This window comes from Odontesthes bonariensis, chromosome 22, assembly GCF_027942865.1.
Source record: "Odontesthes bonariensis isolate fOdoBon6 chromosome 22, fOdoBon6.hap1, whole genome shotgun sequence".
In the NCBI taxonomy this organism is placed as follows: Eukaryota; Metazoa; Chordata; class Actinopteri; order Atheriniformes; family Atherinopsidae; genus Odontesthes; species Odontesthes bonariensis.
The window spans coordinates 1481892-1497514 of NC_134527.1; the positions used below are offsets into that span (position 1 = coordinate 1481892).

At 41.2% G+C, this 15623-nt stretch overlaps 2 protein-coding genes across 2 annotated transcripts in view; one reads left to right on the forward strand and one right to left on the reverse strand.

The window, feature by feature from the left end:
• fpgs (folylpolyglutamate synthase) overlaps positions 1–4364 on the reverse strand; it is a 22021-nt gene extending 17657 nt beyond the window's left edge. The window contains exon 1 of the mRNA XM_075455472.1: positions 4210–4364. Coding sequence (XP_075311587.1) covers positions 4210–4356 — 147 coding nt within the window. The 5' untranslated portion in view covers positions 4357–4364. The remainder of the gene's footprint in view (positions 1–4209) is intronic.
• An 874-nt stretch (positions 4365–5238) lies between these two features.
• On the forward strand, positions 5239–11826 carry cdk9 (cyclin-dependent kinase 9 (CDC2-related kinase)). The gene is made up of 8 exons (XM_075456136.1): positions 5239–5313; positions 5452–5565; positions 7577–7658; positions 7747–7837; positions 7919–8085; positions 9381–9552; positions 10095–10243; positions 11177–11826. Exons 1-8 carry the CDS (start codon positions 5273–5275, stop codon positions 11540–11542), a joined length of 1182 nt encoding a protein of 393 aa, XP_075312251.1. The 5' UTR covers positions 5239–5272; the 3' UTR covers positions 11543–11826.
• The last annotated feature ends 3797 nt before the right edge of the window (positions 11827–15623 follow it).

Below are 15623 nucleotides of genomic sequence, written 5' to 3' on the forward strand. Positions count from 1 at the left end.
ATACTTTTTGCAAATCTCGCAATACCTTTTGCAAATCTCGCAATACTTTTTGCAAGATCCCGCAATACTTTTGGCGAGATCCAGCAATACTTTTGCGAGATCCAGCAATACTTTTGGCGAGATCCCGCAATACTTTTGGCGAGATCCCGCAATACTTTTGGTGAGATCCAGCAATACTTTTGCGAGATCCAGCAATACTTTTGCGAGATCCAGCAATACTTTTTGCGAGATGCCGCAATACTTTTTGCAAATCTCGCAATACTTTTTGCGAGATCCAGCAATACTTTTTGCAAATCTCGCAATACCTTTTGCAAATCTCGCAATACTTTTGGCGAGATCCCGCAATACTTTTGGCGAGATCCCGCAATACTTTTGGCGAGATCCCGCAATACTTTTGGCGAGATCCCGCAATACTTTTTGCGAGATCCCGCAATACTTTTGCGAGATGCCGCAATACTTTTTGCAAATCTCGCAATACTTTTTGCAAGATCCCGCAATACTTTTGGCGAGATCCAGCAATACTTTTGCGAGATCCAGCAATACTTTTGGCGAGATCCCGCAATACTTTTGGCGAGATCCCGCAATACTTTTGGTGAGATCCAGCAATACTTTTGCGAGATCCAGCAATACTTTTGCGAGATCCAGCAATACTTTTTGCGAGATGCCGCAATACTTTTTGCAAATCTCGCAATACTTTTTGCGAGATCCAGCAATACTTTTTGCAAATCTCGCAATACCTTTTGCAAATCTCGCAATACTTTTTGCAAAGTATAAGTTACCTTAATAAGTATGAATAACTACGGAGCCCCTAAAAGGGAGGTGGAGGGATTTTTTTCTCGCAAAAAGTATTGCGGGATCGCTGTGTTTTACTTCCGGTTCACTGACGTGGGAAAAATACTTTTGGCGAGATCGCGCAATACTTTTGGCGAGATCCCGCAATACTTTTTGCAAATCTCGCAATACTTTTTGCGAGATCCTGCAATACTTTTGGCGAGATCGCGCAATACTTTTGGCGAGATCGCGCAATACTTTTGGCGAGATCGCGCAATACTTTTGCGAGATGCCGCAATACTTTTTGCAAATCTCGCAATACTTTTTGCGAGATCCAGCAATACTTTTTGCAAATCTCGCAATACCTTTTGCAAATCTCGCAATACTTTTTGCAAGATCCCGCAATACTTTTGGCGAGATCCAGCAATACTTTTGGCGAGATCCCGCAATACTTTTGGCGAGATCCCGCAATACTTTTGCGAGATCCAGCAATACTTTTGCGAGATCCAGCAATACTTTTGCGAGATCCAGCAATACTTTTTGCGAGATCCAGCAATACTTTTTGCAAATCTCGCAATACCTTTTGCAAATCTCGCAATACCTTTTGCAAATCTCGCAATACTTTTTGCAAATCCCGCAATACTTTTGGCGAGATCCCGCAATACTTTTGGCGAGATCCCGCAATACTTTTGCGAGATGCCGCAATACTTTTTACGAGATCCAGCAATACTTTTTGCAAATCTCGCAATACCTTTTGCAAATCCCGCAATACTTTTGGCGAGATCCCGCAATACTTTTGGCGAGATCCCGCAATACTTTTGGCGAGATCCCGCAATACTTTTTGCGAGATCCCGCAATACTTTTGCGAGATGCCGCAATACTTTTTGCAAATCTCGCAATACTTTTTGCGAGATCCAGCAATACTTTTTGCAAATCTCGCAATACCTTTTGCAAATCTCGCAATACTTTTTGCAAATCCCGCAATACTTTTGGCGAGATCCCGCAATACTTTTGGCGAGATCCCGCAATACTTTTGGCGAGATCCCGCAATACTTTTGGCGAGATGCCGCAATACTTTTGGCGAGATCCAGCAATACTTTTTGCAAATCTCGCAATACCTTTTGCAAATCTCGCAATACTTTTTGCAAATCCCGCAATACTTTTGGCGAGATCCCGCAATACTTTTGGCGAGATCCCGCAATACTTTTGGCGAGATCCCGCAATAATTTTGGCGAGATCCCGCAATACTTTTGGCGAGATCGCGCAATACTTTTGGCGAGATCGCGCAATACTTTTGCGAGATGCCGCAATACTTTTTGCAAATCTCGCAATACTTTTTGCGAGATCCAGCAATACTTTTTGCAAATCTCGCAATACCTTTTGCAAATCTCGCAATACTTTTTGCAAGATCCCGCAATACTTTTGGCGAGATCCAGCAATACTTTTGCGAGATCCAGCAATACTTTTGGCGAGATCCCGCAATACTTTTGGCGAGATCCCGCAATACTTTTGGTGAGATCCAGCAATACTTTTGCGAGATCCAGCAATACTTTTGCGAGATCCAGCAATACTTTTGCGAGATCCAGCAATACTTTTGCGAGATCCAGCAATACTTTTTGCGAGATCCAGCAATACTTTTTGCAAATCTCGCAATACCTTTTGCAAATCTCGCAATACCTTTTGCAAATCTCGCAATACTTTTTGCAAATCCCGCAATACTTTTGGCGAGATCCCGCAATACTTTTGGCGAGATGCCGCAATACTTTTGCGAGATGCCGCAATACTTTTTGCAAATCTCGCAATACCTTTTGCAAATCCCGCAATACTTTTGGCGAGATCCCGCAATACTTTTGGCGAGATCCCGCAATACTTTTTGCGAGATCCCGCAATACTTTTTGCGAGATCCCGCAATACTTTTGCGAGATGCCGCAATACTTTTTGCAAATCTCGCAATACTTTTGGCGAGATCCCACAATACTTTTGGCGAGATCCCACAATACTTTTGGCGAGATCCCGCAATACTTTTGGCGAGATCGCGCAATACTTTTGCGAGATGCCGCAATACTTTTTGCAAATCTCGCAATACTTTTTGCGAGATCCAGCAATACTTTTTGCAAATCTCGCAATACCTTTTGCAAATCTCGCAATACTTTTTGCAAGATCCCGCAATACTTTTGGCGAGATCGCGCAATACTTTTGCGAGATGCCGCAATACTTTTTGCAAATCTCGCAATACTTTTTGCGAGATCCAGCAATACTTTTTGCAAATCTCGCAATACCTTTTGCAAATCTCGCAATACCTTTTGCAAATCTCGCAATACTTTTTGCAAATCCCGCAATACTTTTGGCGAGATCCCGCAATACTTTTGCGAGATGCCGCAATACTTTTTGCAAATCTCGCAATACCTTTTGCAAATCCCGCAATACTTTTGGCGAGATCCCGCAATACTTTTGGCGAGATCCCGCAATACTTTTTGCGAGATCCCGCAATACTTTTTGCGAGATCCCGCAATACTTTTGCGAGATGCCGCAATACTTTTTGCAAATCTCGCAATACTTTTTGCGAGATCCAGCAATACTTTTTGCAAATCTCGCAATACCTTTTGCAAATCTCGCAATACCTTTTGCAAATCTCGCAATACTTTTGGCGAGATCCCGCAATACTTTTGGCGAGATCCCGCAATACCTTTTGCAAATCTCGCAATACTTTTGGCGAGATCCCGCAATACTTTTGGCGAGATCCCGCAATACTTTTTGCAAATCTCGCAATACTTTTTGCAAATCTCGCAATACCTTTTGCAAATCTCGCAATACTTTTGGCGAGATCCCGCAATACTTTTGGCGAGATCCCGCAATACTTTTGGCGAGATCCCGCAATACTTTTGGCGAGATCCCGAAATACTTTGTGCGAGATCTTGCAGAAAAAAAAATAAATAAATAAAAATCCCTCCATATCCCTTTAGGGGCTCCGTAGGAATAAGCTGCAGCACATACAATTAGCCGGGGTCTTGTGACTAATGTGGGTTTGTAAAATCAAATCACAGGAAAACTCACAGCACATCTGTCACTAAATGTGGAATATGGGCCTCAAGTTAAATAACAACAACAACAGAGAAAGGAGACAACACGTGTGGGTTCAGTCTCACTCTGAGGATGATCTGGTGAATTAAGAAAGCTCTAAAAAAATGCTTTAATCTTTACAAAGTGTGAGCAGCCAGCTGCTAATTTTCCCAGCTAACAGTAACTCAGCGCCGTCCAAAGCGTGTCCAATGTGTGTGTGTTGCTGTCAGCCATCTTTACTATCCATGTTCCGGGCATGCAGTTTCCCAGAAGTTGCATTTCTAAAAACTTGGCAAACTACCGGCGGTCTGTGGCTGGAGAGCTAGCTGCTGCTTAGCAGCCGGCGGACCGACGCTAGCGGAATCTGACGCCGCCTACCTGGTACTCCATCCCGGGCAGCTGAGGGGCTGTCTCGGTGCTGTGGTGTCTGACCGATAGACCCGCCAACCTGCACACCGGCTCCCGCTCTCTGAGCAACGCGGAAAAGCCGGAGCCCTGCAGCACGCGCAGCCAGCATACCATCATGGGGGCTCATGTGTTCCACAGGAAGTTGCGACCAAATATGGAGGGTTCCTTTCACATGCGTGATGACGTAGGGATACGCCCCCTTACTACTCCTCATCAGGATTGTTTTCAATGCTGTTACTCAATACACCTCACATATTCAAGATTCAAGATAGTTTTATTTGATTTGTCACATACACAATCATATACAGTACAATGTGCAGTGTAATTCTTCCTTGTCTTCCTTGTCCTGCTACCAATAAAAATATAATTAAAATTAAATATGAAATATGAATAAAAATGAATAAAAAATATAAAAGAAGAATAAAAGAAAATGTATAAGGCTATGGTTATGTAATTTGTAACAACGCTCTCTGTTGTACAGCTGTAACTGTGTGTGTTTGACAGCTAATATTCTTTCAAATTTAATATAATTGTCATTATATGTATATTGACAATAAATAAATAAATATATATATATGTATATATAAATATATTTGATTATTTAATTTTGTTAAATTAATTTAATTTAGTTCAATTTGTATATTTAATTATTTAAATATATATAATTTAAATGCTCATATTGTGTTATTTACATGTAGGTGGCCCTGAGGTGAAAGAGTGATATTGCTCCTCCGAGACGCCAGGTGTCACTCTCAGTAAACGTATTCCATGTTGTTGCCTTCACAGTGTATCTAGTTCAAGTTGAAATAAAAATAAATAAATAAAAAGTATGTAACTATTGATATAAACGTCAATTTTATTAAGTTTATATTAGACCCATTGCTTTCAGTTACGTGCAAAGAAGCGTCAGTGTGATATCTGTAGATTACATAGTTTTTAAATATTGGCGTTGAGGTGATTTCAGTGCGAAGCTCTGGTGACTGAGTTGTACTTGACTGCATCACAGGAAGTGGATTCTCGGAATAGCGCAGCGATGCAACGAGAGAAAACAAGCAACGCCGGTGCGGCTGAAAAGTAAGAAAACAGCCTAGTTACTTACTAAATCATTTTACTGCCGTATGTTTTAGAAACTTCAGCTACTTCAGCATGTGTCGCTGTGGCTCTAATTTTTGCTGTAAATGTTATAATATGTTTAAACGTCTTTTTGTCCAGGCCCGACCGGGAGGCCGCCATAATGTCCAAGTACTACGATGGAGTTGAATTTCCTTTCTGTGACGAATTTTCCAAATATGAAAAAATGGCCAAGATAGGACAGGGGACCTTTGGGTATGTGGCACACAAACATTTTACTGAGTATGACTGTGAATGGAGAGGCTAACTGTGCTAACTGCTAGCTAGTCCGGTCTGCTGCAACTTCAAGCTAACGTTTCCTTACACTCGACATGGGAAGTTTTCTTAATGATTTGCTTTTAAAGCTACTTGTTTTCCCCTTTAAGCCGATTTTATACTTCTGCTTCCGTCCCTCCCGGCTTCAAGAGCTTTTAAAATAGTTCTGCTTTGTGTACTGACGTTAGTCTGCAGTTATACAGCCAATTCAATTCATTTTTATTTATATAGCGCCAAATACAACAAATGTCATCTCAAGACACTTAGATAGTAAGTCCAATTCAAGCCAATTGGAATTCAATTAATTAATAATAATCATAATTCATAAAATAATCCAATTTGTTCATATAGAGCCAATTCAAAAACAATTTCCTAGCTAAGAAAACCAACAGATTGCACTGAAAACTTTTTGTTTTTCGGTCCAATCTCCCGGCCTGAGCGTGCCTGAGGCGACTATGGAGAGAAACGACTCACTTTTAACAGGAAGAAACCTCTGGCAGAACCAGAACCAGGAAGGGTGGCCATCCGCCTCCACCAGCTGGGGTTTGAGAAGACAGAAAGGGGGGGAGGGGGCCGCGGCGGCACTGTAACACCATTCAAAGGATATCTGTTGGAACAGGGAAACACGAGTTAATGACCACAATAATATCACATATACATAAAGAGAGTAACGTGAGGAAAGGTGTGACAGATGAGGCCCCCCAGCAGTCTAGGCCTATAGCAGCTTAACTATTGGATGTTTGAGGATTACCTGAGCCATCCCTATTCAAGGTAAACACAAGAAACTTGTGCTAACGAAAAAATAAATAAATAAATAAAGGACCAGACTCAGTGAGTAATTCCCTATACTCCCTATATAGATCTGCTCCTCACACCACAACAACCATCTTTTTACAGCCACAAGCTACCTCAGCCTCTCACCAACTGCACACCAGTCACAGCGGGGTGGGGATGCAAACCCTGGTTCGGCGACGCCGCTAGGTGGCAGATTTCATGCATAGACACATGAGAAAAGAAATGTCTCTAACCTGGATTTAAAAATGTCTCCATTTGGTGAAAGTTTAATCTCCACTGGCAGTTTGTTCCACTTGTTTGCAGCATAACAGCTAAATGCTGCTTCTCCATGTTTAGTCTGGACTCTGGACTGGACCAGCTGACCTGAGTCCTTGGATCTCAGAGCTCTGCTGGCTTTATATTCTCTGAACAGATCACAGATTGTAAACCATCAGCAGGCTTTTAAAATCTATTCTGTGACTGACTGGAAGCCAGAGTAAAGATTTTAAAGCTGCTGTGATGTGTTCAGATCTCTTAGTCCGGGTTAAAACTCCAGCAGCAGCGTTCTGGATGAGCTGCAGATGTTTAATGCTCTTTGTGGGAAGTCCAGTTAAAAGAGCGTTACAGTAATGGAGTCTGCTGGAGATGAATGCATGGATGAGTTTCTCCTGGAAACCTTTAATTCTGTTGATTTACAAACATGCTTTCTCTTGTAGATGTTAAAAATCAGGTTGTAAACGAGGTTACAGGTCACACAAGTCCAGGACAAATAGGCTCAGGGACAGCTTCTATCCAAGAGCCATCACTATACTGAACAATAAAAATAAATAGATACTAAATTTTTACAGTTCATTCATCACCACACGCAATAATAAGAACTGTGCAATACACTTCATGTGCAATATATACTATGCAATATGTGTAATTCTGAAAAAACATGCAATATTATAAGTTCAAATAACTCTGTTCCATTCACTACCATATATTATTTTATGTCATACTGTGCCTTCATTTTATTTAAATATATTTAAATTTATTTTAAACATAGTTTTGTTTTAATTTCTGATTGTTTTATATAAGCACCTTTGGAGTTGCAACCAAATTTCATTGTAATGTAAATTATAATGACAATAAAGGCGATTCTGATTCTGATGTGTTCCTCTGCCTGTTTTCTCAGGGAGGTGTTCAAAGCAAAGCACCGGCAGACGGGGAAGAAAGTTGCTCTGAAGAAAGTTCTGATGGAAAATGAGAAAGAAGGGGTAAGAAGGCAGAATCTTAGAGATAAATCTGTAGACTCAGCAGCTGTACAGATGTGGAAATAAGACACCGCTGTGTGCTTCGTTTCAGTTCCCGATCACAGCTCTGAGAGAGATCAAGATCCTCCAGCTGCTCAAACACGAGAACGTGGTCAACCTGATCGAGATCTGCAGAACCAAAGGTTGGTGAAGCCTTCGTGTTTGGCAGGATGTTTATCAGGAGCACTTCTTTCATGATTTTAATGTCTTTAACTGTCTTTAAGCGACTCAGTTCAACAGATATAAAGGCAGCATCTACCTGGTGTTTGACTTCTGTGAGCACGACCTGGCCGGCCTGCTGAGCAACGCTAACGTCAAGTTCACGCTGGCAGAGATCAAGAAGGTCATGCAGATGCTGCTCAACGGGCTCTATTACATCCACAGGAACAAGGTGAGGACCGTCGGGTTGGTCTTTTATCCATCCTGAATAGTCAGTTTGAACAGAGAAACACTTTTCTCACTCGTGTAAATACATCATATCTTATGTCATCGGCCGCCCTGATGAACACTTTCCGTTTTGTTCTTATTAGAAAAAGTTAGAATCTGAAATCGGAACTGTACTAAACTGGTTCAAAACATACTTAGGGAACAGGAAGTACTTTGTGTCAATAGGTAACTTTACATCTGAGCACACAAGAGTCACATGTGGAGTTCCCCAAGGTTCCATCCTGGGACCTCTTCTGTTTAACATCTACATGCTCCCACTGGCACAGATTATAAAAAAACAACAGAATAAACTACCACACCTATGCAGATGGCGCACAGATATACATTACAATGTCACCAGGAGACCAAGGCCCTGTACAGGCTCTTGGTAAATGCATTGAGGAGATTAATGACGACTAGATGTGCCACAACTTTCTCCAGCTAAACAAAAAGAAAACTGAGGTAATCGTCTTTGGAGCCAAAGAGAAACGATTACAGGTCACCACAGAACTTCAATCTATACACCTAGAAACTACCAACCAGGCCAGAAATCTGGGTGTAGTGATGGACTCAGACCTAAATTTGGAAAAACACATTAAGGCAGTAACAAAGTCAGCCTACTATCACCTTAAGAATATATCAAGGTTAAAAGAGGTCCAGCTCTGAGGTCTTTACACCGGCTGCCTGTCCATCAGAGGATAGACTTTAAAGTTCTGATGCTGGTCTATAAAGCTCTGAATGGTCCAGGACCAGAATGCATCAGTGACCTCCTGACCCAGTGTGAACCTTCCAGACCCCTCAGGTCATCTGGATCCGGTCTTCTATCAGTTCCCAGAGTCAGAACCAGACACGGAGGAGCTGCATTCAGCTTCTATGCTCCACATGTCTGGAACAAACTCCCAGAAAGCCTCAGATCAGCTGAAACACTCAGTGTGTTTAAGTCCAGGCTGAAGACACACCTATTTTCAGCTGAATAAAGCTCCAAATCTGAAGCTCGAGTTTCAAAACTTAATCATATTTTAACTACTTTTAACTTTTGATTTATCTATTGTTCTTATTTCTTTCTTTTTTGTTTAAAATTTAAATCAAGCTTTTTATTTCTACTGTTTTAATGTTTTTGTAAAGCACTTTGAGTCACCTTGTTGTTGAATTGTGCCGTACAGATAAACTTGCCTTGCCTAGTGTTCATCTATTTTCTGATTAAAAGAACATTTTATTTTATTTTTTTTATCTGTGCTTGAACCAAGTCTGTTTTCTCAGATTCTTCACAGAGACATGAAGGCAGCCAATGTCCTGATCACCAGAGACGGAGTCCTGAAGCTGGCCGACTTTGGTTTGGCTCGGGCCTTCAGCCTGGCTAAGAACAGCCAGGGGAACCGCTACACCAACCGCGTGGTCACGCTCTGGTACAGGCCTCCAGAGCTGCTGCTGGGTAAGAGGTGTCCTTAAAACCTGAGTGTAGGTACGGAGGAAGGAATATGCTCATGGCTCGCTTCATAACCGGTGAGTTAGGAGAGGTTCAGCATAATGGATGTCTATGGGAGCCGTTTCTGTAATGTGCCACCGCAGAAAAACTAAAAAGCTGTAAAAACTGATGTTGTAGCTCATCAATGACATATCCCAGACCTAATAATCCCCCATAGAATATTTCACTTTGCACTGCATACATTGAAAATACAGCAGTTTTTGTGTGTGTTTTTTAACAGAAATTGGTGTTTACCTCATACACACTGGTGTTTAAAGGGTTAATTTTTTTTAAATAATTGAAAACTTGGTTGTTATGATCAGAACTGAAGTGGAATAAAAGATCTATGAAAAAAAAAAGTGGAAAAAAATATTAACATATGATGTTGTTAGGTCGTTTTAAAAGGGGACAAAAATGTCCCTTTTCAGAAATTAAGTTGTTTTAAATCAGGTATGAGGGTTAAACATTTTAATCGTTGCCCAGCCCTAATTCTTACTGTTCTTTGCCAGGTGAGCGGGACTATGGCCCCCCCATAGACCTGTGGGGCGCCGGCTGCATCATGGCAGAGATGTGGACCAGGAGCCCCATCATGCAGGGCAACACGGAGCAGCACCAGCTCACCCTCATCAGTCAGCTCTGTGGCTCCATCACTGCTGAGGTGAGAAGCTGCTCAGCTAACAGGGCAGCACACTCACAACTAGGGATGGGAATCGAGAACCGGTTCTTGTTGAGAACCGGTTCCCAGTGTTTCAATTCCTTGGACTCGCTTGGCGATTTTGCAAACGATTCCCTTATCGATTCCAGTGGGCGCGAATGACGTCACCACGCAGCGTTGCGTGGCGAGTCCAGCGCAGCCAGCAGCCAACAGTAAACATGGCGCCCAAGCGGTACAAACGCTCGAAAGTTTGGTTCCACATCCCTAAAAAAGACGACAACAGGGCAACTTGCAAAGTGAATATTTCACCAAAGGGAGGAAATACTACCAACATACAATAACTATGAATGAATGTCGCGTTTTCGATCTGCTCCAGACTAACGTTGGTGAATCTGAACCCAGCAGCGTTAGCAGCGTTAGCAACGTTAGCATGTCCTCGGCTAACACTGCAGGTAACTAACTAACAAGCACTGCCTATCATGTTAGCACCATTTGCCTGATTGTAAAAGCTGCTGTTAGTAACGGTTAAGGTTAAATGAATGCCTTCTCAGGCATTACATTTAGATGAAATCATGAGAGACAGAGCCTGACTGGCTCAGAGCCAGAGGCTGGTGGTACTACCCCCAGTTCACCTCTACCTCCAGCTTCTCCTTTCACCAGAGCAGGAAGAGTTAAATTACCCAGGCCAGGATAGACCAATGTGGACCTCACCGTTGTTGGGTTTGTGAGGTCACGACTCGTGTTACTTCTAAACTAAACAAAGTTGATGCTAATCGACCGGTTTGTTGTCCTTTTTCTCCAAATGAGAATCGATAAGGGAACCGACAAAGAACCGAATCGAAAATGGAATTGGAATCGTAAAAATCTTATCAATTCCCATCCCTACTTACAGCCTGTCGGCCTCACTCTGAGCTAAGTTGAGTTCTCTGTTGTCAGGTGTGGCCGGGCGTGGATAAGAAGTACGAGCTGTACCAGAAGATGGAGCTGCCTAAGGGCCAGAAGAGGAAGGTGAAGGACCGGCTGAAGGCCTACGTGAAGGACCCGTACGCTCTGGACCTGATCGACCGGCTTCTGGTCCTGGACCCGGCGCAGCGCATCGACAGCGACGACGCGCTCAACCACGACTTCTTCTGGTCCGACCCCATGCCCTCGGACCTGAAGAACATGCTGTCCACCCACAACACCTCCATGTTCGAGTACCTGGCGCCGCCCAGGCGGAGGGGCCACATGCCCCAGCAGCCGCCCAATCAGAACCGCAACCCGGCCACCACCAGCCAGACCGAGTTCGACCGGGTGTTCTGAGGTCCTGAGGCAGTTTACGGGAGGAATCTGAGACATTTCCTGCAGGTTCAGTCTCTGTTTAAGATGCAGGTGTGATCTGACTGATGTTCAGTTATTCAAACAGTACCACAGTGAGAAACGCTGGTTTGGTGCGTTTCCATCTGATGTGAAGTTGCTGTTTTTTTTGTATATTCACATTTGTGTTAGTCGGACATGTTTTATAATAGTCTGAAGCTTATTTAAACCGTTTACAGGGTTGCACACCCATGAGCAACACAATAAAAATGGTTGTTTTCCCCCCCAAACTCACCTGACATGATGCTGATTTTTCTGGGTCTAAAACGTGAAAGAAACACGGAGCAAAAGAGCTCTGAAACGAGGAGGGAACAACTAAACCTTAACCCTGGGACATATTTTGGGCTTTAAAAACAATTCTAACATAAAATTTTACTTCATAAAACATTAATATATATTGTCTTTATCTCTATTTAAAACAGTCAGTCTCTACTACAACAGAATTAACAATGGAAGCTACTCTTTTTGTCATAAGGTTATAATTGAAGGCTGTGTTCCAAACTGCATACTTCTCCTACTACTACTACTAACTTTTTGAGTTAGTATGCGAGTTTGAGTAAGCGAGAAGTTCCCGGATGCATACTAGATTCTTTTTTTTTTCTTTTTTTTTATAACTTTATTTGTAACAAAGCAGAATAACGACATAAATGTGTACATAACGTCAAAAAAAAATAAAAAACAGCCAAGGGGAGCATATGGATAAGAATAATAATAAGAGAATGACAGTCACAAAACTCTTGCAAAAAGAAAACTATTGAATAAACTGACATGTGCCAAGGAGTCTCGTGTAAAAAAAATAAAATAAAACAAAGATTTAGGACAACAGTTTGTCCATAATCCCAAATTGGGAACAAGCCCATATTGTTGTTTTTGCTTTATGATTAGTTGAAGGTTTAATTGTGAGCAAGTATTGCTTTAATTCAATCAAAAAAACATAGAAATTTGGTTTTCTTTTCAAAAATTTGCATTTGTGTATGTGAAATTTAGCTTTGATTATTAATAAAGAAAACCTTCGGATTCATTTTGCCACTTAATTGAAACCTAAACAGGACATGTTCCCAGTACAACTGGAAGCTTGCGGACCTTTTTCCCCGGATGCATACTAGATTCTCCGAAATTTTGGGTATGCATCATGAGGTTACTACCACTACTCATACTCAAACTACCCAAGATGCAACGTAACGTGACGTCACTGATCGTCATTTCCTGTCAAAACGGCAGTTTCAAGCTAGCTACACAGCCCTTTTACAGACAGCCGTTCCACTTCCTATTCGCCCCATTATAAAAAATTTGGCTGCAGTTCAGTTGATTTTCTCTGGGGGCGCTGGCGAGCGAGTGCAGAATGACCATTTTCCATAGGGCTGGCGCTAATAACTCAAAAAATGTCCCCGCTAGCGACTGAAACCTGAAAATATTACTGTGATTTCTGACAGAGGGATGTAGATTTATATCAAAAGTACAATAACCTGGGAGTTATATCTTTCTGTTTTCTTACAGGTCTGGCATTTGCGAGTCAGTCTCCGCTAGCATCTAGCTAACGGAATCTGAATAACGCACGGCAGATTACGACCGGCTGCTTTACGGCACTCGTCCACTGTGCCAGAGTGCTAACCTGGTGCTGCTAACAACAACCAAAGCTAAACCAGAGGCTAGTCAGAGAGTATGTAAAAGGGCTGTGCTGAAATCTGTAACTATTTGAGCTAACACCTCTCTGCTAGCTCAGCGCTAGGACTGACCATGCCGTAAAGTGATGCCACATGCGTGACGTCACTCGTGAGGCAATACTGACAATAAATGTGTATTTTAAAAAGATCTAGTGAGTCTAAAAAATCAAACCAAGTGCCGTTTGAAAGGATAATTTATCCTGCCTTTAGGAAAATTAAAATGAAAAAATATAAAAAATTCTATCCAAAGCAATGGCTGCATCTAAGGTGGATTTCATAGTACCACCATAGAGTTCGGCGTGCTCTGCACTGCTTCGTTGGCGCCCCCTAGAGTGCAGAACACAACGGCAAATCAAAAAACACAACGGCAAAAGAAAACACAACGACATTAACCAAAACGGAAAAGGTAGGTACCCTTGGACGAAATAAATCGTCGCTGATTGGACTGGTGGTGGTCCGTGCTTTAAACCGGAAAGACTATGGATTACATGTTTTCAAAATAAAAGCGCTGCTAGTGACAACGTACACGCTGCTATTAAAGAATATTTAGATGTAAATATCCCGTCTTACATGCTGCTTTATCTCTTGATGTTAACAAAAAGATGTTATTAAACTTTATATGGAGGAACAAAAATGCTGGAAGACTGAACTGTGATTTAGAGGATAGTGAGAGAAAATGTTTGATTTTTAACATCTAAAAAAGAAAGAAACAAACAGCTTCTGTGTGCTTTGATGATAATAATGTAACATTATGTGTAGGGTGGGCGAAAAAATCGATTCATGTACATATCGCGATTTTTTTTTTTTTTTATGGGATGCTTTTAAAAATCAATTTTTCTCCCCTGAATCGATTATATTACATCATATCCGTGTCCCGAAAAGCTTCATCAATTTATTACATTAAGTCATATTAAAACTAGCCCACATTTGTGCTGTGTGGACATTTCAATTAATTTTGTAACTGTAAAATGCCTCTTTTTGGCTCAGTTGAAATAAATGTCGGCTGCTGGACTGACTGACACAGACTGATGTGCATCGTTTATGGGAACGACATTCATTCTAGAAGTGTATGATTCAACTTGTTTGTTTTTTTAAGGAGGAAGAAAATTGCAATTACTGATTATATCGAATCGCAATTATCAAGAATCGTTATGCAATCGAATTGTGACCAAAGCATATCGTCCCACCCCTAATTATGTGTCTCTGTGTATGCGGGTCAAACTGACCCGAAGACCATATGAAGGATGTAAATGTGGGGTATAGTAGCATGTTTTTGTTTATACATGTTTATCACAGAAAATAAGCTCATGCTGTTGAGTTTCAGGTAAATAAAATGTATACTTTTTTACCATTTTTCTTCTTTTAAGAAATTTGAAAACAGTAAATTTGACCCGAATACCATACAAGGGTTAATTGGAGATTTAATAAACAGATTAATCTCATTAATCTCATCAGATTAATTGGACTTAGTTTTCTGGGGCTCGAGCTGCCACATTATGTTACATTACATCCATGTTTCCTTATTAAAGGCCAACATGGCCCCAACACGAAGCAGTCCAGTGAACAATAGTGTAAACATTTTACAGGCTTTTCACACGAGTTAAACCACCAGCAGACGCCTGCTCTTCCTCCATAACTGCAGTATTTCACAGGATCCAGTAAGACGAGTATGTTTCCCACACAGATGAGGAAAAACATGCACATATTATATAATATAATAATATTAATAATAATATTATACAATATTATCACATAATAAAGTCCCGTGCTCTTATTTCTGACTGTTTTAGTTTCACCTCTCCAACCTAAAGATGCTTCCACAGATGTTCCACAGATGTGAGCCCACGTTGCACCGCTGTCATCTGTCCACCAGGTGGCAGCGTCCTCCCTCAGGTGGAGGATCAACACAAGGTTTGGTTACAGTTAAAGACAATATCATGTACATAAGAGCAAGATTAATCCTAATTGGATTGAAACCTAAGAATTAAACCACTTGTTAGAAGAGACATTTGAACATGTTCTCACTTCCTGGAGAATTCATGCAGCAAATATTGATAAGTAGCTCATTCTGTTCTTGTATATTATGAGATTTATTTAACATTTGTGTTATTGAGCTGAACTGAAAGCTGAAGTCTTATATCCTAACAGAGAAACCTCTCACCTATCTGATGTGAGAGTCCAGTTTTAAACCTAATAAAATGATGTGTTCCAACATAATAATAATGATAATAATAATAATATAATCATACATTTTATTTATAACGCACTGTACATTTACAACAAAATCTCAAAGAGCTGCAGTGGGATAAAAGACAAATATTAAGATCAAAAGCAGGGACAGTAAAATGCAAATAAAATACACA

Coding starts and splice junctions, on each gene's coding strand:
- cdk9 (XM_075456136.1), top strand. CDS start 5,273: ATGCAACGAGAGAAAACAAGCAACGCCGGTGCGGCTGAAAA. Junction 5,314..5,451: donor AACGCCGGTGCGGCTGAAAA/GTAAGAAAACAG, acceptor CTTTTTGTCCAG/GCCCGACCGGGAGGCCGCCA. Junction 10,244..11,176: donor GTGGCTCCATCACTGCTGAG/GTGAGAAGCTGC, acceptor CTCTGTTGTCAG/GTGTGGCCGGGCGTGGATAA.